At 39.8% G+C, this 27,478-nt stretch overlaps 1 protein-coding gene across 2 annotated transcripts in view; it reads left to right on the top strand.

The window, feature by feature from the left end:
• Positions 1-2,094: 2,094 nt before the first annotated feature.
• The window catches only part of CCNYL1 (cyclin Y like 1), a 29,427-nt gene continuing 4,043 nt past the window's right edge, over positions 2,095-27,478 (top strand). Inside the window, exons 1-8 of one of the 2 annotated variants that reach the window (XM_054381355.1) lie at positions 2,095-2,320; positions 15,252-15,326; positions 15,831-15,865; positions 16,624-16,724; positions 18,142-18,177; positions 18,844-18,895; positions 21,271-21,390; positions 23,297-23,463. In XM_054381355.1, the coding sequence (XP_054237330.1) occupies positions 2,095-2,320; positions 15,252-15,326; positions 15,831-15,865; positions 16,624-16,724; positions 18,142-18,177; positions 18,844-18,895; positions 21,271-21,390; positions 23,297-23,463 (812 nt within the window). The remainder of the gene's footprint in view (positions 2,321-15,251; positions 15,327-15,830; positions 15,866-16,623; positions 16,725-18,141; positions 18,178-18,843; positions 18,896-21,270; positions 21,391-23,296; positions 23,464-27,478) is intronic. The other variant, XM_054381356.1, reaches the window with a different exon arrangement.

Here is a 27,478-nt window from a genome sequence, read left to right as displayed (position 1 = left end):
GGTGTGAGAGGGTAAATTATGCCAGGTTTAATATTAAATAGCACAGATGCAAGCCAGCTCTTACTCTTGCTTGAGAATTAATTACTGCACTAAACCACACCGGCTTTCTTTTCTTCCCCCATCATCCTCACCAAAAATCAGTGGATGCAATACCAGAGGGAAAAACCCACCAACTTTCGAATGACTGGTTTGTGTGAAACCCATTTTTTCATCTCCCTGAGCCAAGGGAATCTCATCCAATGGTTAAGTCCCCATCAGTCCTTCCTAGACCCGAAAGTAGGACCTGCTGTCCTCCAGCTTTCCAAGCAGAGTACAAGCAGTCTGTGGAGGAACACTGAAGTGTCTCCAAAAGCGCTGAAAGTAAATCTTCTCTGAGGCTCCTGTGTAATCCACAGCAAGGTCAGATTTCTCTGGAGTAACAAGGCTTTACAAACTGTCAGTAGCGTGTAGAGAGGCTTAGCTAACAGATTCAAACACTTGCCAGCAAGTGAAAAAGTCTAATTCATCAGTCTGAGGGAGTAATCCTCATATAAATCATTTAGTTCCTCCCTGTATCATGCCTGGGATTAAGTTGTACAGATTCTAGAAATGCAGCATCTGTGACTTCCTCTCTTCAAAGACAGTAGGCATGGTTTTATCTGAAAACTCTGTCTACAATCACAAGGAAGAGACAAAATTGGGTTTTGTCCTGCAAAATTGGAGTAAAACTCTGAGCCTGTCTACCTTTGGAATAACTGCCATCATAATAGCAGCATTTTGTAATACTTTGTGTGTTCTTAAGTCTTCTGCAGGGCCATTCTTCTTATCAGAGCCTGGAGTTAAATTTTTGTAGCCTTAGTGAGATGATCCATTGCAGAACGACGTGTTTGTGCTTATTATGGCCTCTGACTGCTATGGGTTATCTTGCTCTCTAATCCATCTTCCTTGGACTGCATTTGAACATTCCAATCCTCTGAGAAGCTCTTGAGTAGTTGAGACCCATCAAACGAAAACGCTGCTGCTGTAGACTTTCAAGTCAGGGAAACAAGTCCCTGGGAATCCCAGCAGCCACGTGTTGGGTTGGGTGTAATGTTTCCTCCGCAGGCTGCATGCAGGCAATGCGCAAAGCAGCAGATTTAGCTAGAAGCGAGCGGCAGGATGTAGTACGGTTTACACTCAGCTGCTTGAGGGACTTCACTATAAAGTCATCAGAACCCACCACAGAGCTCCCATACAGCTGCTGCAACCTCTAACCCAGCACAGGAGCTGCCTGCTTAGCACTCATGGGGTGAGGAGAGCACAACGCTCCGGACCCACCTAGAAGCCCTTAAAAACTTTAATAATGATACAAAAGAGCCAGCGAGACACGCAAAACCCAGCCTTTTCAGCTTGGAAGCACAACCCGCAGCCCTACGGAAGCCTCTAGCTGCGCGGCTGCACGCAAGCACTACGGAGAGAGAGTACGGCAGGCAGGCAGGCAGGGTGTCAGCAGTGTCCCTACTTACAGACACACTTGTGTGTAATTCCGCCGTTCCTACCGCTTTACCATTTCGCTGCTACTGCTCCTGCTGCACGTGCGCCCCGGGCCAGTGCCAGCCGCGCGCCCCCGGGGCTGGCCTGGGGTGGGGCGTAGGGGCTGTGGCCGGCTTTGCGTGTGCGCGTGGGAAAGGAAAGGGCCAGTCCAGGAAGGGGGCAGTGGCGGCCGCATGATGAACCCCGCAGACATTGGCGGAGCAGCGTCATGCGGCATCCCGAAGGGAGGTGATTGGGTGGGAGCAAGGCGGGGCCGGGCCTCCCTCCCGCTCCCTCTTCGGCCTTCTCCCGCCCCTCCCCCGGCCAGGGGGCAGGTGGCTGCTCGCGCGAGGTCCGTCGGTCGCCCCACACAGGAGGCGGTGGCTGGGTTGCGCCGGCTATTGGGGCGGGCGGGGGCCGCGCCTGGCCTGGCCGCGCCTGGCCTGGCCTGGCCTGGCCGGGGAGGAGGTGACGGTGATGCGGCACTGAGGCCCGCCCCTCCCTCGGTCCCTCCTTCTCTCAGCCCGGCGCCTCGGCTCCCCCTCCCCCGCCCCAGCCCGGGAGCCGCGTTAGCCGGGGCCCGGCGGGGGAGCTGTGAGCTTCATGGGCAACACCGTCACCTGCTGCGTATCCCCGGACGCCAGCCCCAAGCTCAGCCGGGCCCGCGGCAGCGGCGGGGCAGCGGCGGGGCCCGACCGCTGGGCAGACGCATATCAGGCGGCGGCGGCGGGCGGCGGCTCGGGATCGGCGGAGGCCGAGTCGGCAGATTCGGATCCTGGCAGCGGCGGCCCCCATCTCCAGCACATCAGCGACCGGGAATTCCCGGATGGTGAGCGGTGGGGCCGGTGGTCAGCGGGGAGCGCCGGGCACCACATTCCCGCTCCGCCGGCGGCTCTCCCCTTGGTAGCCCTGCTCCGCCGCGGGTGGGTGCCCGGTGGGGTTGGACTGGCAGCCCAGGGCGCTTCCTCCTTCTCTGCGCGCCCCCTTTGTCCCGGCGGCAGGGGGAGCGTGCGGTCCGGCGAGTCCCTCGGGGGTTGCGGGGCAGGGTGCCACCGTCCGGCCCCACTCCGCGCCCCAACCAAAGTTCCCCGCGGCTGTCACCGCGCCGACAGCTTCGGGGTTTTCTGCGGGCTCCGGTCTTGCAGCCGCCGGACGGGGGAATCTACTTGCGGGTCTGGTACCTCTTCACGAAGTACAAGACGGCGGGCTTCCGCAGCGGCTGCTTAACAAGTAACCCGTCCAAGGGCAGAAGAGTGGCTGATTTCCCCGCCCGTTCGGGGAGTGCCCGAGGTCCTCGGCTGCCCCGCTGGCCGCTCCCAGCCCGCTGCGGAGAAGAGTTGGGGAGCCTGAAGGAATCACGACAGACTCCCTGGGTGCTCACTTTTGAGGTGGAAGTCTGGCTGCTTGTTTCTCCTTAACTATGCAGTCATTAGTAGTAGCATTGAAAGAGTTAGTAAAACCTGCTGCTTTTCCAGTCTGTTGAACAGGAGGAAGGAAGAGGGTGTGTGGGGAGTAAGAGAATTAAGACTTCACAAAGATTGTATGCATATGACATCATCGTGGCTGGACGTGGGTCATTTGTAATCTAGTTATGCAGGGTGTTCTGTTATAGCTGTGAACTCATTATACCGAAGTTCTTTGTTATGTAGCTCTCGGTGTTTCACATTTGCTTTCCTTGAGCTCACGGGAAAGTACGTGTATGCTGTTCAGCTTCCTTCCAGTTATACCTGGAGCACTGGTGTCACACAGACTTGCTCTGTATTGCTTCTCCTATTCAGACATGCCTAGGAAGAGCTTGCAGGTTTGTGCTTCAGTGAGAGTTACCCAAACAACAGGTAACAGGTTAGGAATGTTCCTGTCTGTATGTTTGTGTGATACTGTAAGTGTACGGCACAGTGTAATAGCTTATGATATTCAAAACTTAGTTCAATGAACAAGTGTCTTGCTATTCCTTTTCATAATTATAATCACACCTACATGGAATATAGTCAGTTGAAAAAAGATGATCTGACATCTTTAATGTATGGTGCATACAATAACAATTATCACTGGCCTGCCATGTTTGTCGTGAATTTAGGAAAAAAATTTGCACTTTCAGAGAAACTGACTGCAGAAGAGCGTGAGGAAACTCTTAGAAATGAAATTACTAAACTTGAATGGTTCTGCACAGCACCATATGGTGTAGTTGTTACTGAAATGAGTTGGAACGGTCAGCTTTGAGGGAGTTGTGTAGTACAGCAGTAGGAGAAATTATATTTACTATCTAGGATAATTGTGGTGTGTGGTTTTTTTTTTTTTTGTGAGAAGATACTGCAGAAGTCTCTCAACTTTCCCATACTCTAAAGAGGTAGGAGGAGCTAAACTTCCTAAAGATTCTAATAAGCCAAGCCAAGCAAAAATGCCTAAGCTAAGTAAATCTCAGGAATAAGAGTGTTTCGGTCTTTAGTATGTGATCATGTCAGCAGTGCTAAGTAACTAGATTTAATTGTGAATTTAAAAAATTGTGAATTAAAAAATCCAGATGTCGAAACTGGCTTTGAAGTAGGGAAGTGTTTTAAGTTTTTGAATTCACAGACGTAAATAGAAGTGTAAGTCCAAGAACAGGATAGTAGCTATCACAAATTTTACTTTTGTGGCTATGTAAACTTTAGTCGTGAGGCAGGAGATGCGTAAAATTAGAACTGTGTAATTAGTATTTGCTTTAGATTATTTTAAATATCTGTTTTACAGTGATCTGTGGTTCACTATTGCATGGCCTCAGGAGATCTGCTACAAATGACAGATGCTGTTTGTCTACGGTTTTCTGATTGATATAACTGCTTAGGTCTTCATAAAGCATCGAAGTTTGATATCTTTATGAAAATCCAGTTCTGGGTGGTCAATGTTAATGTGTTCATTTTCAAACACTGAAGTGCTAACTGGATAGGATTGAAGCAGTTCAAAACGTAAAACATTATTTGTGAAGTCTAAAATGAAGTGTTAGGAAACACATTATAATGAAATCTTAAGTGATACTGCTCTCTGTTTAATTTAAGACCTTCCATGAAAATAATAAATCTGTAAACATAGCACTTGCATATACCAGATAGCTATGTTTATCCCTCTTATACTCTAGGGTATAAAAGCTGCTAGCATACCCAAACCATGAAAGCAGCCTACATGTTTCTGTCCTGCTGGCTACTACAGAGCATTAGTTTGTTGCTACAGTGGTAAGTAGTCCAGCAGTTTAATTTGTAATAGTAAGTAATACTATAATTTGTTTAAATTCTATTATTTATTAATGTATAGTATCATAGGTTTACTAAGATGCCACTTCTGTGAGTATCAGAAGGTTGAGAACTACTGAGTGGCCTTTTCTTGAATGCTTTGGCAGGGGGAAAAGAGAAAAAGCTGTAAGGAAAAAAAGGCAAGATCATGTTAGCTATTTTTGTTACATGCTGCTTAGTTCTACGAGTTGCTAAGAACACAGCTAAATATATCAGAAAGCTACCATCCAAATGTGATTGAGATGCTTTGTTCCTTACATTTCTCTCTTTTAGTTGTTTGTTGTTCTTAAGCCTATCTTAATACTTTTGCACGTTTTGGTAAAATTGAATCTTTTGATTTTATCAGGAATGTAGAAGTTACCAAGTGAGCTTTGGACTTCTTTTGTAGCATTTTGTCATTTTTTTGTAGCAAGTGGAATGTGGTCCTCCTAGGTCTGTGCTCTCAACTAAGGACTATTACTCTGTAGCTTCTCCATCATACTACTTTTCAGTCAGCACTGCTTAGATTATCTGTATCACATCAGAATTAAACAAGAAAAATCTCGCTTTCTTAAAATGTGTAAGTTATGAAGTGGTATTTGTGTGAGACAAAAAAGGAGTGGTAAGTGGGATGGAAATAAACATACTGTGAACTGAAAGTGTAATGTTTCAGCAAAAATTAATTCAAATGGGAAGGGACTGGCAGATCCACTGCTAAGAGACAGTTTAAAAAGGTGAGTTTGTATTTTATGGTTCTCAAGATCCTGAGCCATAATCTCTTCAGTGCACAATTTTTCAGAATGAGAAATGAGCCTGCATTTGTGGCATGATATGGTAAGCCACATTTTATTAAATAGATGGAATAAACTTAACTGGGAAAACAATAATTTCTTCCAAATAGGTTCATGCCTACTCTTAACATTTAAATATCAAAAGCTAAAATGAACCTGAAGCTGCTAGAAGACTGTCCAGTTGAGCATTAAGTGTTCCTTCTTCAGTGTGCAAGCTGCAGTCCAAAGCAGTTTAATTTGACCAAAAAAGCTTTCCCATCTAGTTTTAAAAATAACAGCTCTTTGATCTTAATGTGCCAGTTGGGGTGTGCTCCTTACTGTTTTTCAGTTGTTTGTGTTTTTGTTGTGTTTGTTTGCTGGTTAATGTTTTTCGGTTTGTTGGGTTTTTTTTTATATTATTTTTATTTTATTGTTTTTGTTTTCCAAATAAGTGTTTGCTAATCTTTATTTTGGGCTATTTTTTCCTGTGATTTTTTTTTCTGGTTGTCTGGGAGAGAACTTCTTATTGCTAACACTATCTTGCCAGATTTATGTTTAAACAGACTAATTTTTCATAAGTTCTTTGATCCTTGGATAAAACTAGAACAAGGCCTTGCTTGACATACTTTTCTCATTTGTACTTGAAAACATCATTTCCCTCCACCACTACTGTTTACTGAGTTCAGCAGTTTTGAGCAGAGATTTGCCTGATTTACATGAATGATGTATCATTGTCTGGAAAACTTGCAGGGGGTGGTGATGGAGAATGCCAAAGGAAAAGACAGTCAGGGATGAGAATCGGGAGAGGTGCTGAGTGGGATACAGTCATCACACAGAGATTAGATGGGAAAAGAACCTGAAGGGGACTTTGAAGAGGAGAGTTAATAGAGAATGAAGTAAGTGAGATTTACCTGAACAGGCTCATACAGTCATGCCTAGAATAACTCTTCAAGCAACTCAGAGCCTACTTTTTTTTTCAGTAGGCCCCTGACTCTCTAGAATCTATGCCATACTGAAAGGGGCGAACTTCAAGTTGCCTACATGCCACAGTTATTAAACAGTGTTGAAGATGAACAGATACTCTAATGTATTGATTGTCTGAGAACTGATTTCACCAACAGCTTGTCTTCATATGTCCTTGCAGAAGGTTCATTTGTTCCTCTGTCAGAGTACATCAGCTTACTTCAAGCAGGCATGAGGGTGGATGTATTTTTAATTTTCTTTCTTTTTTTTTTTTTGTTTAATATATCCTGGTTAAAATGCTAGTAAATTAGATTAAAAAAAAAAAAACAGTTAGATGCAAGGAGTCAGCTTTTCTGTGCCAGCAGTTTTCAGCACAGGAAAAGCTTAGCCATCTTGTGTTTGTGCCTTGCTGTTTGAAAATCTGTAGCTGAATAGGCTGGCAAATATCGTTGTCCAGTCAGTCAAAATGAAGCTGGGGTGAAAACCAACAGATTCTTTGGTTCCTTTAAGGGTGTTCCCTCTCCTTTTTTTTTTTTTTCTTTAGATTCACTTTTCTTTCCCCAGAACTTTCAATATCTTTTTCCTATAATTGACTAGGAATGAATTACAGAGATAATTGTAGCAGTTACAAGTAGTATGGGATCTTGACAGTGTCGAAGAATTGACTCTATAAGCCTGACACACATTCCATGTTGTTTCCATGTAGTAGAAGTGACTGAATTGCTAAGTTGTTCAGAAATAGTGATGTAATTGAATTGCAGATTTGGGAATTGGAAATAGAAGAAGTAATTGTCACAGTATAGTATTTGTATTTTTGTTCCTAGGCATGGGTACTGCTGACAGCTAAGGAATCCTCTATCCTTCTCTCTCTTCAATAAATCTTGGAGACTTCTGCAGTGAGCAAGTTAGTGTAAGCCTTAGGTTTTTAAGAACAGTTAATATGGAATATACATACATGAAGCTCATAGAGAAACTGATTTGTTTGTTTAGGTGAGTGTATTTCTTCAGGCTTCCAGTATAGCAGCTATTATAACTGAGAGATTTTCATAAAATGAGAAATACTGAAAGGAAATAATATGGCTAACCTGAGGGTTTTGATAAAACTTACGGAACTAAGAATTTTTTTTTTCACTGTTTCTATGTAACTTCTCTCTAGGATCCTTTCCACTTCTGGCTTTCATTAGGAGGCTTACTCTTTTCTCTCCTACCTGCCAAGGTAGATGTTGTAGCTGGAAGTGTCTGTTCTATCAAGCATGAGGTCATACTAAAAAGCTGACTAACAGAGGGACAAATACTTGCACAAGCCAACAAAACACAAAAGCCTACTCCTCCCAAATTTGCATTATACATTAAATGAAGGTTTCTAACAATATTTCTTCCACATATAGGAAGAAGTGACTTTGGGAGGCAGGAAGAAAATTCTACCAAACCTTGCATCTGCAGATCCTTGCCAACAAGCTCCACTTGATATTTCTAAATCTATTTGTTTTTTCTTAATTATAGCTAGAGCTTAAATGTCCACTCTTATTTCACTCACTAGAAAAACAGTGTTTTCAGAAGATTCTTGAGTGTTTTGACTTGAAGGGACAAACAAGTAAGGATGAAAGTGATGGAAATAGCTTGGTGCTATTTGTGTAGTAAAGCCACATTAATAAAACTGAAGATCATACTTGCAGGTGATGTAAATACCAGGTTTACCTCAACAGCATACGCTAAAACCCCACTGTCAAACAGGTAGTATTCTGCAGTGTTGGATGTCTGTATAGCATATGAGTTATGTGTGTATAGCACAGCTTTACTTCTGTTTAGAGATCTTGAGAAGGGTCTTGAGTCATTACAGTAATCAAACATAGTTGTTGGGTGTTTTCCAGTATGAAAAGTAACACTGCCTTGCATCAAATGTATCAATTGGACTCAGATAATAAATTGTTAAATGCCAGTTTTTCAAAGGAAAAAAAACCCTAAAACTATCATGTAAAACTATTGGACATGTTTTATAATGCAGATAATTATTCCTCTTCTATAGGAAAAAAAAAAATGCAGGTAAGCTGAGAATCCAGAAAGCCACTGTGAAGAATGACTGTCCTTGAGCTTATGCCTGAGGTGGCACAAAACTTGATGACACCGTTAACTTTCATAAAAGCCCAAACTTCATTTGATGTGAGGAATTGGAAGAAAAGAAGAAAGCTTAACATGTGTCAGTCAAGGTGCTAGCTGTCAAATGCCACCTGTGCTGATTATCTGTGAACACTGGATGAGACTGCGATTTCTGGTAATGGCCTCTTTCTCCCTCTGAACCAGACTTCATGATAAGCGAGGCAGAGGACAGTTATGGAGTTGTTACCCGGAAGGCTTTCCTTAAATTTGCAGTGATTAGCATGGATCTAGAATTCTAAAATACGGCTGGTCTTTAATGTGGGCACTTAGAATGTAGTTTTGGTTTGGCTTAGCTTATCAATTAAAAAAAATACAGCTGTGGAGTTCTACTTTATTTTTGCATGGTAGTTAATTGTGTTATGTGTGAAGGCTTGTGTGGGAAATAAAAAGTGGACAGCATGGAACCAATTTTTGGTATTTTTTCAATGGTCCTGCCTTAAATGCAGTGCAGAAAAACATCTCTAGCAAAACATTAGTTACATTTAAGATTTAGCTTACAAACTACTCCTAGGGGCTTCTGGTTTTAAAGTCCTCCCTTCACTGTGGAATTCAGGACACTTCTGACATCTGGCTGTTCCACCTAACTAAAATGTGTAGCAGAAGTGATTGTAGCCCTGGCAGATACCTAATGAAATATATAGAAGCATATTTCATTCAGTCCCAGAAAAGCTAGGTATTGTGTATGGTTAAACATATCTCTTTGTATGTTTCCCCAATGAGTGCACATGGGATCAAGTTCAGATTTGTTACGGAAGCTGAGCATAACAATGTGGATCCTTCTACACTTCAAGAAATCTGAGATAATACTATATTGATTTTTATTTTTTAATTGTTTTAAAAAGCATAGAAATTAATCATTAAATTAAACCTTGGATAGCCCAAAATATTTAACTTTTGCTTTCTAAATTCTCCTGATTTTTAGTAGCAAACTTGAAATGCTTACTGTGTCAGTTTCTTGTTGAGCCAGCCCAGTTCAGGAGAGTGGTGTATCATAGTTCTTTATGAATTAAGAGAGCTTGTATGTTGAAGTAATTTCTGCCACTTTCTAAAGGATAACAGTGCACTTAGATATGTGCTGGGTATTAGTAATGATGTTGCTGTTCTCATAGTAGTATAGTAGTTCTATTAAAGAACTGTCAGATTTTAAATAGCTTTACACTGTCCTTCTGTGTGTATTGTGTAAAGTCACAATCTTTAAAAGTAATCACTTAACAATGAGGGTGGTCAACCCTTAGTAGGGGCTGCCCAGAGAGGTAGTGAGGTCTCTGTGAAGGTATTCAAAACTTGCCTGGACACAATCCTGGACAGATTGCTCTAGCTGACCCTGCTTGAACAGGGTGTTGGACGTAAGTGATCTCAAGAGGTCACTTCCAGCCTCAAGGATTCTGTCTTTCTGTGAACAAAGGTCAACTGTGTGGGTTGGTTTTCACTCTTTCTTTTTTAAATAAAGACTTGATTTCCTCTGGGTGGTTAGGAGGCGTTTGTAAGGGACCTGTGCATATGCAAGCATTGGTTCAGATTGCTTTCTCACCAAGATTCTCCCTCAAAACTGTTCCTTTCTGAGAACTGGTTCTGTTTGACAGCACTTGTTACACAGCAGAGCTAGTCCTTTATGTATTTAAGTTTGCTTGGTTTAGTTATGAAAACAGCAAGTTTCATGCCTTTTGAGTCCATCCCTTTCTGGAAGAGAGATGTGTTCTGTTGAAGATGAATAATTGGGAGATCAGGTGCTTTCATTCTGTTCAGATCTGGGGAAGAAGCTGCCCATGGAATATTTGAAGGATAGAGTAACCTGTGTACAACTAAGAATATAACAGGAGAAGACAAATGGAAAACAATTTAGGTATGCTGGATTCTGTAGTGCATTCAGTGTGACTGATGAGGAGTAGAAGCTGATTGAATTGAGAAATCAGAATTGTAACCATTGGGAAAGTTTTTTAGGAATAGAAATAGAATAACATGATTTAAAGGACAAATAATTTGATATGAAGTTACTGTTAGGAGTAACAGGCTTTTTGAAATGTATTGGCATACTTTCATTTGTTTTAGTTTTTACATATTGGGAGCATTAAGTAACTTTCATCTTACTGTAAGGTAATGAAATGTAAGGGGAGCTCAAGCATTAAAGCTTGGAGCAAGGAAAGAAACTCAATTTACAGCAAAGAGATGATTTTATTTAATGCTTTAGGTATGTGCAGTGTCAAAATGCTACTACTATCTAGTAAAGCAGAGGAAAGGGCTAAAAATACTGAAGGAAATGCAATATTTTATTGTTCTAAAGTAGTGAAATCATCAAAGGACTGCTTCTTAGTAACAGTGGCATCTTTGACTGTCAACTTTATTTATGAGATAATATATGTAGCACAAAGCAGTGTGTAAAATGTCCTTAGAAATCACCCATGAAGGTGTGTAAATAAGTAGACAAGTAGCTAGCATTATAAATTTCTAAAACCCACACACGTTCTTATATGACATAGATGAGTAAAAGTAATTTTTTGAGTGGATTTTGTGCTGAGGAAGGGAAGTAAGATCTTGAGCTAGGGACAGAGGTTTGCTTTTAAAAGTAGGATGATCTGCCCTGTATGTTCCTTAACAGCCCATGGGGTGCACAGTAGCAGAGGTAGCTGGGATTGACTGAAGGGTATAAAGTCTGCAAGGGTTCTTTAAAATGAGCATGATGAGAGACGGAAGCAAGTTCAGGCTTCTCTACGCTCCCTCTGGAGACAGGATTGATTTGACAGGCTTCTTAGTACCATGTGAATAAATGGCAGGGAGTGATCCTGAGAAATAAGGGGAAAGACTGTTTTTAATATGCAATTCTCAGAGATAGAAGGCCATTGAAGCATCACAGTATTACTGTGCTGCTCCCACAGATTTAATTGTGGGAATCCCCCTCACCCTGAGTGAGGGTCCAACAGAAAATGTGTTTTGACTTCTATTGATAGCCTTTAGGACAAAAATATTTCGAAGTTGTTTTGTTGCTTTTTATATCATCCTGTTGCTTCTGTCATTTCTCTCATTTCTCTCATTTGCATGTTTTAATTCCCATTGTTTCTGATCATCATGTGGCATACCATGCATCTTTATTTTGCTCTTAACTTTGTGAAGCTTGAACTTTCTGTCATATGTCTTCTGATGCAGCTCCTAATCAAGACTTACCCTTATTTTCAGGCTAGATATCTTGGGTTTGGACTTGTCAGTGCTACCAGGATCAAGTATTTGGAATTATGCTTGGTCGTGAGTCAGATTGCTTGCAGGCAGATTAGTCTTCTCCTCTGGCTTTTGTTTTGCTGTGTTTCCCATTAATGTTTTGCCTCTTCTCATGTCCTTATCTGCCTCTTGCCTTCATCAGCTGTATTGCTGTTGCTTTTTGGTATTTCATGAGCAGCACTGGCAGTTTAAGAAGAGAAAACTGTGTGACTAATTTTTCCATTGCTTGGAAAAAAGCATTGTCCTGGGAGAAGAGCACAGAAAGGATGGTTAAACTTCTCTGTCTGGTTAGAAGGGAGACAGTCTGCTGAATGAATCTTTGCAGTCTCTCGCAATACAAAAGCAGATGTAGTGTTTCTGCTAATGCCGTGCTGCTCTAGGATAAGAAGCCTAGCTAGAGTTGATCTTGACCACTTCTTGTTGGATTTGTGCTGAGGACTGTACAATGTGTCTTGGACTTCATTAGTACCATAACTCTGGTTGTATAATCTGTATTGTGGATCTGTATTGAGGTATGGATGCTGATAACCTACTTTATCCAGCAGAAGGGATAAAGCACTGTGGAACTGGAGCCAGTAAAGTCAATTTTTCTTTCCTGTTGTTCTTCTCAAATGCATGGGTCTGCTTGGGTTCAGGAAGGCCTTGTGTAGCCATGTCAAAAGTATGTCCCTTGGTGCATCCTGCAGTGCTGCAGATCTTAGACCCTTCTTGTCTGGGATGACAGTTGGTTGTATTTGCATGTGTGTAATTATTGTCATGCTTTTAGCACTACACCTGGTTTCTGGCATCTGAGAAGCATGGATAGAGGGGCTGGCAGAGCACAAAAAGAGGCAAAAAACATATGTGAAGCAAGCTTTAAGTCATACAGTTTCAAAGTAAATAAAAACCTTAGGGAAGTTAAGACGTTGGTGGGTTTTTTCATGGGGTGAGGGAGCATGGGCATTATGCTATACTGTCTCTTCCCTGGGGGAAAAAAAACAGCTGTCCTGTTTAACATTTCTAAATGACCTGGAGGAGGTAATGGCGTGCACCCAAACTGCATATGTCACCCTGTGGGGCGACAGTCAATATGTTGAAGGCTGCTAGATAGGTTGGAGCCTTGTGAAATTCATCAAGGAGAAACACACAGTCCTGTGTTAGGAGTTACTTGGTAACACCTAGGTATTATTCTCCCTTGGTGGGAAAGGTGATCTGAGCTCTGTGAACAGTCTTGGGAGGCTTTCAAAACTCAGATGGATAAACCCTGGAGCAGCCTAGGTCTTAGCTCAGCTCATAGCTGACCATGTTTCTGGCAAGAGTTTGAACTAAAGACCTCCTGAGGTCCTTTCTAACCTGATTTACCCAGTTACTCTAAAAAGTGCAGCTGAACCATAAAAAATACATTCTGAAGTGTTTGCCCTGCTTGCATCATAACTTGCTAATAATAATCTGTATTTTTCAGCCACTTACTGCAGTCCTGTTCTGTTGTTAGGTAGACTAGTACAATATTTCCATTTCTGAATCACTCTTCCCTCAAATCTAAAAAGTTATCTAGTACTTTCCATTATTAGTGAACTCCTTGATCTGTTGTCAAATTTTGTTGGTTTTTTTTTTTTTTTTAATAGAGTGCTAGCATTAGAAACTAGAATTGAACTCTAGAGATACTGTCACTTAAAAGTGATAAGGCAAGATCAGTGTTAGAAATTTTAAACAATTACATTGTTTTTGTTGAGACATTACAAATGGTGATTAAAATGTGCCAGTATGGCATACTGTTGTGTGCTAGATTTTTTTTTTTCAGAGAATTGGTGTATTAGTGGTACTTAAGGTATGAGCAATTCCATTCTAGAGCTTCTAAACCAAGATTTCCTACATTTTTAACCACACGATTAAATTCAAGCATCTGTTCACTGTGTACCATGAATGAATACAAGAAGGTGAAAATAGAAATACTGGGTTTGTAAGTTAGTTTTTAAAAACCGGTTGAGGTGGTCTGCTTTTGTAGCTGACTGGCCCTTTTTGAAAGGGGAGGGAATTCCTGACAGAACAATTTTTGTGTTCCCAAATAGATGTTGGTTACCTTGCTTATACAGCAGAGATTCAAAATTAGTGGTCTTCATCCTGGACCAATTTCAGAGTGGTACTGTTAGACTAAGATCACTGGTGTTGTAAGACAAGTACTTGGAAAACATCCAGGTCTGGATACCAATGTCGTGTACCAGTGGGAATCTGGAATGAGAAGTCTTGGAAACACACATAGTTGTGCAATTACAGTCACTTGCTGACGCATGAGGGGCTGTGGCTGTGCTATGGGTTAGGTGCAGTGGCAAAAAGCATTCACATAGCTAAGATTTACAGCACCAAGACAGTTTGTGCATACTTTGGCTACTGCTTAACCAGAGTTCTGTTGGTTGAATGCATAAAAAGCTCTTAAGACTAATTTTGTTTTGTTAAAAGTTGATGGTGAATCTCAGATGACTGTTTTCTAAGGGTGTGGCAACTGCATTGGTGCACCACCCTGAACCACTAACATGCAAGCTTGCATACTTTACTGGTTAGCATGGCATGAGTAGTATACAGAAAGGTCAGACTGACAAATGTAAATGGATGTGAATTTGCTCTTTCCAGAATGTACAGGATGACAGTGCTAGGTTATTCTGTTCATGTGTTCACAAAAGTCAGCGTCTGTAGTATGACTTCCTCAGAACAGCTGTTTGTTCTCACAATGCTAATGCAGCTCAAAATTTCATTATGATGTTTACAGTTTTCATCATTGATTTGTTTAGTGATCACTCCCATCATAATCTAAGGGATTAATGTATCCTCATCTAATGTCATCAGTGGTTCATTGTGGCAAAAGAATAAAGCAATAATTTTGTTTTTCAGTAATTATATATTAGCTGGACACGGTTTTGCTTGAAATTCCAAAAGAACAGAATAGTGTAAGATCCCTGTTTTGATATTTATCAGCACTGTAAAAGTTACTAGGTTATAAGACCACAGAGATTATTTCCTGACTTTTATTGTTGAAGTTCAGGCTTTCTGCCCTCTACTGAGCACAGGCTCCACATCCAGCTTATCCTAACAAGGAGGACTGCATACTGATTTCTGAAGCTGTGTGTTGTTTTCTGAGATTTCCCTTTGCAGATTTTGTTTTGATGGAAACTATAAACTACTCAAGAGCTTCATGGCAGTAGGAATAAGTCCACAGGCTTGCTTTTTTTTTTAAATCTTTTTTTTTTCCTCCAGTGGGGAAAATGTTAGATTTGTATTTAACTTGGCAAAAGTAAGATGTTGCTTTAGAGACAGCTTGTTCTGTGTGTTTCTGATAGTGTGTCAATAACTCTGCTTGAGCATTTTAAGGCTGTGTGGGAATTGTTCCACTAACCATCTTCCTCTGTTAAAGGTCTCTCCTTTTCTGTCATTTCTGTTTCAGATTTAGCCTTGGAATCTAATCCATCTGATCATCCCAGAGCAAGCACAATTTTCCTGAGCAAGTCGCAAACAGATGGTAAGCTCCTTTTTTTTTTCCTGATTTTAAAAAGAGGTGGGAGAAAAATAACAGCCCATTTTAATGATACAACTTGAGAACATTTAAATTGCTTTAATTCTTTCAAAGCATAGGGATTAATAATTTGCATGTTGACACAAACGTGTTCATAGGCTGTTTTACTTAACGCTTAAAATCACTTGTTCTTCTAAACACTTAAATATCAGAAGATTTCAAAAGCATAGATCCTAGTAGCCTGAAGGAGCAAGGCTTTCTTCACTTGTGTAATTCAAGCTTCAAGCAGTGGTAGGTTTTTTATGACCAGTTCCTAAATGTATTTGCATGTGGGAAGCTGGAAGTAGTATTTTTTCCTCAAACTACTTTTTCAGATGCATAAAGTAAAATTTGAAAATGTAATACTTATGCACTTGGGAAGACTAGGTTTCTAGAATTACTTTTATTGAATATAAATTGGGATTTTTTTTTTTAGAAGCCTTTCAGTTCACACTGTTTCTCCCTTTTTAGTGCGAGAGAAGAGAAAGAGTAACCACATCAATCATGTAAGTAAAACAAATTCTTAGTGCACTTTATAGATAATATTAGCATGCTGAGACAAATTCAAGAAACAACTGCAGTAGTTCTTAGGTATACATGTGTTTCAAATCGTCCTTAGCAAGATAAAGCTGAATTATCTGTCTGTCCTTAAAAAATAAACAGGCACAGCATCACAGAACGTGGAAAGTCAAAGAATGTTTTTTTTTTTTGTTCTTGTTGTATCAGTCTTGAGCATTTCAGAACAGCAGAGGAGAAAATCTAAGTCTGTAGTTTTTTTAGACAGAAATAAAACTGAATTAATTTCTCAGCTGAGATGACAAGTCTTAAATGACTTACTGTTTGAGCATTACTACAGGAGTTATTGTAAGAAATGTATCAAGTGTGAATAGAGAATGATAAAGAAACATTATCATCAGCATGATAAACAAGTGATAAATCATCAGGTTTAATATCTGAAAATATGCTTGGAGCTTCTTCCACAAATACTAGTTGGCTTTGACACTTCAAAAAAATATATAAAGATGAAATTTCATCAATAACTGTGTAGATTACTGTAATGTAATTTTGTATATTACAAAGGATGATATAAAAACCTATGTTACACAACAGGTATCATTAGGAACCTGATGGTTATAGGGTAGCTCACATAGCAGGAGCAGTCATCTATAAAGACCTATGCAGCAGCTAGTTGAGATGTAAATCCAGTATTTAGTGTGGTAAACCAATGTTTTTCTGTTTGTTTTTTCTTTTTTTTTTCCCTAAGATTTCTCCTGGACAGCTTACAAAAAAATACAGCTCGTGCTCAACAATATTTATAGATGACAGCACTGTCAGTCAGCCTAACCTTAGAAGCACAATAAAATGGTAAGAACCATTTATTGTCAACGAGGGGCTGAGTAGCATTGCAAGATTTATTGGGGATTTTGTGGCGATCTTGCCTGTTACAAAGTCAGTCGCACACTTGAATGAGACGACCACAGCACTGCTTATTCAGGCCTGTCGTGGGAGGGTTGGAGAGGTCTGGTTAATTATGGCTGCTGAAGCAAGATTGTTTCTATCGAGTTACAGAGTTAACGTACTGTTGTATTTCAAAGTAGTTTACTTAAGAATCTGAGGCAGTGCAGAAGTGTGTGAACGCTTTGGGTTTTAAGGTGTGTGTTGGTGTGGGAAGCTCAAAGGCTTCACATTGAAACCAAAATCCAGAAACTCCCAAGCTGGGAAAACTTGAAATGGATTTTGTATGGAGTTGCAGGTAAAGCTTGCAGGACTGCCTTTCGCTAATTGCCAGTGGTGCTCTTCTGCCCTCTAGCTGTGGATAACAGTATGTTGCTGGTTTCCAGTTTAGTTCTAGCCTTTCTACTTTTTTTAGTGTTTCTTATTTTAGGTAGTTTGATAATTCCTTGGTCTTCTTGGTTCTCCAATGGATGTAGTTGTTTGACCTATTGTTCTGGGTACCACAGACACAGTTCTTTGCTTATAGATGACACTAGCTGAGAATTCTGAGTTTTACTGTGCTTGAAGGGAAAGGAAGGCAAAGTAGCTTCAGGCCCAGAGGGCTTTACTGTTTTAACAGTTTCGTAGAGTTAAAAAATGTCTAGGACTATTCATTGCTTTAAAATTTGGTTTCAGACAAAAGTATCTAGCACATCACTCTTCCTTTTCTAGAGAAGAAAGAGCCTACAAATTCCATTTGGGAACCAAGTGCCCTTTTGAAGTGGTGTACAGCTCACAACAGATCAGATCATGATGGATTCCTGTGATGGCGGTGTTCCTGTTGACACTGCTAGTAAATTATCTGAAATTTGGCCACAGTATGAATGAAATCTGTGGTCTTGCTTGGCTTAGCAGAGACTGAGTTCTTTTGTTGAGTTATGCTGGCATAATATGATCTTGATTATTCTCTTTTTTTCAGACAGGTCCTAAATTAGACAGCCAGAGGTACAGAATTAAAACAGCAGCATCTCTAGAATTATATATGTATCATTAGGGAGAACTTCTATTATATATCAGTTGTCAATAGTCCACATTTTCAATAAATGTCACCTAATCAGGCAATAGAAGTGGTGTGTGTTTAAAATGTGGTATAACCCTTATTCCATGGCACAAATACCTGTACCATGAATGTAAAAGTAGTTGGCTAGCAAATTTTATTTGTCCAGTATCTGTTCAGACACAAAGCACTTGAGAACATGTGAGGAAGCCAGTACTTACCAGATTCTGAAACAGCTTTTACAGTGGAATATTCTTTTAAGTCTTTTTTTTTTCTTTTCTTTTTTTTCAGTGTAACATTAGCAATATTCTACCATATAAAGAACAGGTGAGTGAACCAGCTTTGCTGAAATACAACAGCGTTCATTTTGAGCTAAGGCTATGGCTCAGTCACTTCAGTAACAGCTAGTATAACTTAAAGGAGTTGAAAAATCTGGCACTTCGTGCTGTATCTGCTGCTTCTTTGTACTCCCTCTTGAGCTGATATGGAAAGGTCAGTAATACATCCATCCAAGACACATGTTTCATCAAGAATGAAGCATAAAAAGTCAAAACAGAGGGAGCTAGAAAAATATACTTAACTTGCCACAAATTTGCCTTTGGGCTTTGTTTAGCTTTTCCTGAATACAGAGCTACACATTAGTTTTTATGGGCACAGGAGCGTTCTGTCCCAGGTACATAACACGCTTCAAAATTCAACACCCTTTTTGAAATAAATACTATTACTGAGACAGTTTCATGTTTTAAGGGAGAACTGTACTAAGCATAATATGAGAACTCAGGTGGCTGCTCATTGTTAAGCTTCTTAAGTATTCAGTTGTAAGATCTCATCTTTAAATGTTTTGCAAAAATGCAATATAGCTTCATAACATACTCTAGAAAAAGATGAACTCTAAAATAAGTCCCTTATCTTCTTTAATGAATTGTACTTTTTAGTGGACCATAGCATTACCTATTAACCTCTTTTGATAAAACAGAGATTTTTGCTTTCTAGAGATTCTGACAGATCATTGGATATTTTTGATGAAAAATCTCATCCTCTCACAGTAAGTATAGCTTTTTTATCCTCTCAATGTTTATCAATGTACGTATTTTGTATCTTTACATACAAAATGCAGTGCAAACTGTTCTCTGAACTTTTTGATATCAGCTCAATCATGAATAGAACCCAGTCCTTCTAAATGTTGCAAAACATGTTTAGTTTTCTGTATAGAAAGCAAGCACATGCCTACTCTTGCATACTTCGTATCTGAACTTTGTCTGACTCCTTTCTTCCCCTCTCAACACTACTTTAGAAGTCTTTCCTATGTATTTAGGAAGACATGGCTAGTAGATCTGTAACTAAGCCTTTTAAATGACTGCAAACAGGACAACATAACACACGAAGCCTCACACAAAGCAGGAGACACTGAGTTTGGTCTTTACAAAACCTGAAAGGCAGAATTTTAAAGCAAATATGCTTAATGCTGCTTGCAGTAACAGCCAGGAGTATTCAGCATGTGATTTTAATGTGACTGGCCCTGGTACATGTTTTGAGACAGTCTTAAGATGCAAAGCCTGCTAGTACAAGCAAGTTCAAGACCGTAATGTGTGCTTCTTATGTCTGGTTTGAACACTGTTAGCTTAATGACTGTCCTACAGAACCACTTCCTTTGTTTTTAATTTGAAGCTAATTTAGCAAAGCTCTAGCAGCTTTAAAAGTTCAGTTTGCTCTGAGACTTAACTGAGTAAGTGCAGCTCAATCTGCCTCATAGATCTGGCTTGTTAATAAACAGTTTTTAAAAACAACTAATTATTGTAAGTTTCTTAGCATTTTATCCCTAAACATGGAATTGTACACCTAAATAAATAAAGGTTTTTTTCAATGAACTTCAAAAGAGCTGTGTAGAAGATGGACTATGCCACTTCAATAGAAAGGTCTGGTCCCTGTTTTAATAGTGAATCTGTTGTTTCACATTGAAAATTATTTATGTAAGATAAACTCTACTTCATCAGACAATTTCTTTTCATTATGTAACAACCTGACATCTTTTTGCTCCTTTCGTAGATCCTACCTCATATTTAATGAGTATGAATAGAGGAAAATCATGTCCTTTAGGGAACATTAAAGGCCTCTAACCTTACTGCAGTATACAGACAGAAATATGGTAATGCCTGTAGATACAAATGGCTTGTTTTGATAGTGATGCCTGGTTGCCTACAGTTCCTTTTTAAAGTTTCATTAGCTCTAAGAAATCTCTGAATGCCTTGTCCTCTAAAGATTCAGTCACAAGCAATCCAAATCCAGGTTCTATTGACCCTAGTAGCAGAAATAACTTGAAAGTCCTTTCCTCATCAGAAAAATGTACTTCCAGATGTGCTTTTGTACTGCTCATAGCACAGGAATTGTGCAAGGGGGATCCTGCTCACATTATTCCTAATGTTTCATGCTCAATTTGAAGAGAGAAGCTCCATTGATTAATGGTGTATTACAAGGCCATGAGGAGAGTAGAAAGTTAACTTACCTCTTCATTTTATTTGACACTGTTACCTGCCTATTTTAAGCTACAAAACCATATGAAAATGCTTGCTTTGCTTACCTTATGACTACTTGTTTAATGTCAAGCAGTTGTGCTGTTCCCCCTGGTCCCTTTACTATACTATAGGTCTAACTTGGACTGTAGATAGAAACCTGAGTACGAGTCTTGCAGAACCAGTGTGTAAAGTTGGAGCTCTTGACATTTCATCCTTCCAGCAAGAGTGCTGAATATCAGAATGTCTAGGGGAACTGGGTCAGAATTCTCAAACATTCACTTTAGAATTGCATTTATAGGATGTTTACTTCTAAGCTTTTATTTTCCCCTGTGTTTAGAAACAGTTTAGCACTGTGTCAGAGTTAAATCTAGCTGTTCATTAGCTTTGTCTTTCTGGAATCCCTCAAGAACACATATGAAGACAGTGTAAGTTAACTTTCAGTTCTGCCTGTGACAGAATTATTGACACATGTTCTCTGACTCTTCCTCAGCTGTAAGGAGAAATCTCAAAGTTTCTTAATTTTCCCTATTGACGAGCCAGTGCTTCTCTGGTGTGTATGTATCTGTGATTTTCTTGCAGAGATAAACCTTTCTTTAAGAAAATTCTTTTAATCTGTAAAATGTTCCATGGGCCATAGTTAGCACCTGCAATAATGATAGTAGTTCATAGTCAAAGCATTGCAGATTTATAAAGTTTTCAATTAAAAAAAAAATCAAATAAAGCTTTTGTATTTTGTGTACTGCAAGGCTGCTTGCTTCTTTCAGTATATACTTTTGTCCTGCCTCTATGACAGGGAATGGTTGTATACACTTCTACTTAGTGAGAAGAAACAACTCTGTGTGGCTGTTGTGTCTTACTTAATACTGACTTTAAAGATTTTTCAGTAAATCAGAGAACTTTCTTTCAGCGGGAAGAAGTTCCAGATGACTACTACAAGCATGACCCTGATCACAAGCACATCTACCGGTTTGTTCGGACACTTTTCAGTGCTGCACAGCTGACAGCTGAATGTGCAATAGTGACACTGGTAAGAGATACCTTATTACTGATAATGAAGGGCTTTTCCTCCCATCAAGGACTGAACTGAGCTAAAACGGCATTTAAATAGTTACAGTATCTCACAAAGCCATGTTAATAATGAAAACACTATGCAAGTGAGGTTATTAGAATAGTCACAGAAGAACTAAAAAGAAACTTACCTACCTTTCTATCTATGAATATGTAATGCTTAATTTGCCCAATCAAAAATTACTTGTGTCATAATACATAACTCGCTGTAGAAGCTTCAGAAAGGCAGAACAGTGGGACACCATGAACAGTGGGATATAGGAAGACCATATGCAAAGACATCTTTTATTTTGGTTGTGAGCAAGGGCAAGTGGGAGTTTTGAGTTTGTTAATCAGAACAGTGCAAGTAACAGTGCCTAGCAGGTGGAGGGATCAATACTACAGGAACTCCATGAGATGAACTTTCCTGTTATTACATCCTGCAGTTGTTGAAGGATGTTAAACCAAAGAGGCTATAATTTTTTTCCCAGGTGACATGGAGTTTCTTGTAACTGAAGAACAAGATTTAAGAAAATCTCTTATTCTGTTGTTTGATTTCAGAAAGCAAGATGGATAGAAAAAATTGACAAGATACTGATTATATGCACACATATATGTGTGTGTATATATACATGTATGTGTAGGCAGAGAAAGGAGGAAAAAAAAGGCATAATGGCTGCATTAGGCAATCTCTTAAACTGCAATTTGAATTCTAGATTTCAGTCTTCATTATGGCTTCTGTCTGAAAAAGTCTAAAAGGAGAACAGAGAACTGTCACCAAAAGAATGTGGCAATTGAGCAACCTCAACTTGAAGGACTCCCTTTAATAAGGAAATTAGTAATAAAAGGGTCAGCTAGTTAGAGCTTTTGAAACTCTGAAAGTAGTTTGAGGTTTTTGCCTTTTCCAAAGACATATAAACAATTTTGACAGAACAAGATGGTGTCTAACCCTGGCCAATCTAGTCAGCCAAGGTATTCACAACAAATAGCAGCAATAGTTTTTAAAGTGACTTTTACCACTAGATGGCTCTGTTATTATAGCAACACTTTTAGTCTACAAGCAAAGAATGGGATTAAGGTGCAGGGTACCCCTAGTAATAAAGATTGATTCTGCCTTTAGACTTGTATAACAGCTGCCTGCACCCACTAGTTTATCTAAAGTTTCATTAGGACCTTGAACTTTGTTGTTAATGTCCTGTTCCCTAAACTATCTATATGCAAATTTGAAGGTGCAAATTACTTAGTTCATGGATCATTATAGGAGTGTGAAATACCAGAAAACTTTCAAGGAAGGGAATGATTCAACATCTTTGGGCCGATTTAAGACTATGTGGGAGGAACGCATAAAAGACCAAGACATATCTTTGCCTTGGATATGCAGTTGATGATGTAGATGAAAGAGGAGATGAAACTGTTGCAGATGAAGGAGTGAAGACTGTAGAAGAAGTAGAAATTGCACTATGATGCCTTTCATTGAGAAAGATAGCAATTAATGCATCTTTGTCCCACAACTAGGAATCACAGTGAAGATTTTAGTACTTCCTGTTAAGCTCTAACTGCTGAACCTTAACCATGATGAAAGGCTAGTGTGATGTTGAGTGACTATGGGAACTGGTGACAAAAAGAAACCGCAGAGCTTATTGCTCAGAAATGATTCTTCAGTATCTTTATTGCATGCCTTGGTGGTCCAGTTCTTGTGTTACAATAAAAATGGAACCTGTAACACCTGTAAGTTTGGATTCTAAAGTGTAAGTAGTAATTACTGATATTTATTTTGACATGCTTAATAGGATGAAATAGTTGTATTGGACAGGCATGCTTGCTGCTCAGAATTCAGCTCCAGGTCCTGTTTGGTTTTTTGTTTGTTTTGTTTTGTTTTCTTGTAGGTTTATTTGGAAAGGCTTTTAACCTATGCAGAGATTGACATATGCCCTAGTAACTGGAAGAGGATAGTCCTGGGAGCTATTCTGCTGGCTTCTAAAGTCTGGGATGATCAGGCTGTGTGGAATGTGGATTATTGCCAAATATTGAAGGACATTACTGTTGAGGACATGTAAGTGGCAAGGTTTGGCTAATTTGCCATGGTGGGCTTTTTGTCTTGCTGTGGGGTTCTTTTTGTGTTGGTGTTTTTTGTTTTGTTTTGTGTTGATTGGTGTTTTTTTTAAATGGCATCATCAGTGATCATACTGAAAAAATGTCTCTGGTGCTACGCTATATGTACATGATACATACCTGGTGTCGAGCCTCATTCCCTTTTTTAACCTAGGAAACTTTGAGACAAACCTATAGTAGTATTTCTAATTACTTAGGTGAGTAACTTCAAAGTCAGTTTTCTTCACTTTCTTCCCCAGTAACAAACTATAGCTGTTTACATTAATTTTTTTGTACTGGTGTAACACTAAAGTACCCAATTAAAAATCTTACCAAAAGTCCTGTTTGGAGGGGAGAGGGGGAAAAAAAAGTAGTAGTAAATCTGTTTCCTGCCTTTTCTCATTTAGAATTTCAAAAATTGAAGGGTAATCTTACGGCTTATGTTTTCGCTCTGGTATCTAGCTAAGGCCTAAATATCTCCAGGTCTGAATTCCTAGCTGCTGCTGCTGCATGACAGGTGCCACTTGTGTATCTGTGGTAACATCTAGCTACTACTACAGCTTATCTTCTTTGGGTGAGTTCTTAGACTCACCTACAGTGCTGAGAACAAGGTTCTCAATCTTACTTCTGCTTGTTTACAGCTGATCCTTGTATATATTCTTGTCTCAGCTGTAGACTTCATTTTTTTTCCAGAAACTTTGAATCTGCTCTCTTTTCTTGGTGTACTCAACTTTAAACCACACAGTTTCTGCAGTTTGAGGATGTTCACAGTTGTGGCTTCAGGTGCACACTATGGGCTGGAGATGTATTTATGTAGAGTGGATTGGGCCCATTAAGATTTTTTGTTAAATTCCTCCTCACAAAGTTCTCTCTCTGAGAGCTTTGAGATGTCAGCATTGTTGGTTTAACTATATCTACAGCTTGTTCCCCTATTTCTGTTATCCCAGTGGTAGAAATGCTAAAAGGCTCACTTAATGTCAGGCTTTCTGACGTTAATAAATTTTGTAACAGTTTGTGTGCTTGATTTTCACACTGCTGTGTTGTAATGGAATGAGTGTCCATGCCTCTACAGTTAAAAGTCACTTCTAGTACAGGAACAGATCAAGGTAGTAGAGGTTTGCACACGGTACTGGGAGGCTGCATTATGTGAGAGGGTCTGTTCTTGCCCTAAGCTCTCTCCCCTGGATTCAAGCCTGAAGCTAATGTTTTAAGTACAATATCAGATCACTTATCTGGAACTCATTTCGTGAGCAAAAATATGCAGTTTTCTTTATTTTAGATGGGGGCAGCTTTTCTGAAAATTGGGGGTTATCTGCACCAAAATAGTTTTTGTTGTTCAAGTCGTTTCACATTGCAAACAGCAAGAGAAGACGTAGTGCTTTGTTTTATACATGCTCTTTGCTGGGTGTTCTCAGTCTCCAAATGAAGGGCTGTGCCAGCCCTGCTTTCAGGAAAGCATAATTAGTGATTTTACACAACATACATCTTCATCAACCTGGCTCAGAGTGCTCATCTATCTGAGGAACATACTTGAAGTGCTGCTGCAAATAACTGTGAGGTTGAGTGAAGTGGGGTCAGTGATGCTAGTGAGTGCTGGAGTATACATTTTGCTCTTTTTGATGTCTCTTCTTCTAGCCCTATTTGAGACAAATCAAACTGATAGCACTGAAAATATATGAAACAAGCAGGATGTTTATTCTCTGTTGCTGATGCTGGATCTCCTGAAATTGTCAATACTTACATTTTCAAAACAGTGATGGTAGTAAGGAAAATAGGCTAGATTTAGGCTTGTTTATTCCTCCAATCTGAACATGGCGTTTTTGTGATCCCATCTGACCTCAAATTACTTAGACATTTGAATTTAGGTATAGGCAAAATAGGCAGCCCCTTCCTGACAGTGGTCCAGGAGTCTCCATCCCAGGCCCCACCCTGCTGCAATTTGGCAGCCTTCACTACTCCTGGGTTGGATAACATCACTGTAATGAGGACCTTGGAAAACTGCTTTAGATAGGCAGCAAAACTGAGCTTTAAGTTTATAACTCTGCTTTCAATTAATAGTTGGTACTGTAGTTAATTGTGAACTTTAGTAATTCAAATATTTTTCAAACTAGTTACCTGATGGCAAGTATTGGGTATTCTGAATACAAGTAATACTGAGAAAAAAACAATTGGGAAAGGATTTCAGGCATAGTTGTATTCTAATGTTGGAAATGGCTGATGATGCTCCCAAAAAATTCACCTAACTCCCCAGCAGCTGCCCAGCTAAAGATTGCTTGGCATGACTCAACCAGATATCGCTCCTTGGGTGGGTCATTCCTGTGCACAGTAAAGGCCGATCTGTAAGGACTGGTGGCAAGTTTAGTTTGTGAACTTTTGGTGCATCTGCTTCTTGGTCCATATCTAGAATGATCTCACTAACCTGATGGATACTTTTGTTGAGCCACTGCAAGTCAAGCATGAGAATTATACCCCAAAAGGTTTCACACCAGGTTTAGTTCACCCAGTGTGCAAATCTATGCATGCATGTGGATGGATAAGTACAAGCCAGGCACCTTTTCTGAAGGCAGTGTAGGTGCGCCTTGTCCCCACCAAACATGCTCTCCTTAGTGCTTGTTTGGCATCCCCACCTTGCCACTCTGTAAGTGTGAGCTCTGTAGCTTTCACAGAAACTGCTCGTAGGTTAAAGTTTATTAAAAGATATGTGATTTAAGCTTTGCAACTGGCAGATGAGTTTATTTGCCTTATTTTCTTCCTACTCAGCAAAGGTAAAGCATTCATCTTACTTTTTTTCACAAGCCATTTCTTATTTGACCAAAGCAAAAGTGGATGTTTTGCTAAAAGGATTTTTTTTCTTTTGGCTTTTGGGTATTAGAGTTTTTTTTTGTTTTACTGATTTCTGATGGGGGGGAATACAAGGAAGAGGAAGTCATCCTTTGTCAAAACTTGCTTTGAGTGTGAAGCCATAATCACTAAAAAATCAGTTGTGCAGCTGCTAATCTCACTATGATTGCTTGTAAGGAGACGCATGCTGTTCACTCTTTTGGCTACATCTATTTGTTAATAAGACAGAGAAGACACATGGGCATTGTCCTTTTCAGGTTTTCAACCACTGTTAACTGACTTGTTAATCCAATGAAGAATTGTATTTTTACACAATTAAAATGTATTAGCCTGGCGAGTACAAAGAGGACGTTTATTCACAGGGTAAATCAAGCTCTGATCAGCTGATCATCAAAACGTTATCTGATTTACATTTCTATAGGCTTATGACCATACGAACAGGAAATTAATTTTGGCACTAAGTTCAATGATACTCAAGTCCACTATGCTAGAAACAAGCACAAAGCCACTATTCATATTGGGACCCACCATCCAATACAGGACACAACCTGGATGAATCCTTAATTCATTCCTCCCCCTCTGATAGGCAAAACATCCATTTTTAAAACCTTGCCAAAAGCAAGAACAGCCTTGGAACTGAATTGTGCAACTTATCTTCTAGTGTATTCACAGTTGACCCATACAGCTGCTAAATTCTGTTGACAGGTCTGCTACCACTAGGAACAATCGTTCAATGTGGAACTGAATTGCTTGTTTTGGGTACCACTGGTTTCTTTTAGGATCATTTGTAAAACATTGGTTTACTGCTGTAGAGGATCTCTGATTTAGCTGACCATGGTACAGTAGCAGAAGCAGCTTTTTTCATGTCATGGCACTCTCCTCACTTTCCTCCAAATATTTTGCCCAGTGAGTAAAAACTGGACAATGCCCCTTGACATAGTACTTTGTTATCCTGCCTAATGCTATTGAGGAGAAAATTCCTTCTTCCACCTAATGCTCCTTATTTATTTATTTATTGGAGATGAATCCATGTTGCTTCAAGAGCCTTTTTTCTGTGAGATAATAGCAGCAGCTCTTCATAGATCCATTTGTTGCCGTGGTGATCTGCCTACTCCTTTTGTTAGTCCGCCTCTACT

Source organism: Indicator indicator, chromosome 5, assembly GCF_027791375.1.
Source record: "Indicator indicator isolate 239-I01 chromosome 5, UM_Iind_1.1, whole genome shotgun sequence".
Taxonomy (NCBI): domain Eukaryota; kingdom Metazoa; phylum Chordata; class Aves; order Piciformes; family Indicatoridae; genus Indicator; species Indicator indicator.
Note: the sequence above shows the minus strand (reverse complement) of the source record. Positions and strands in the feature narration are given on the sequence as shown.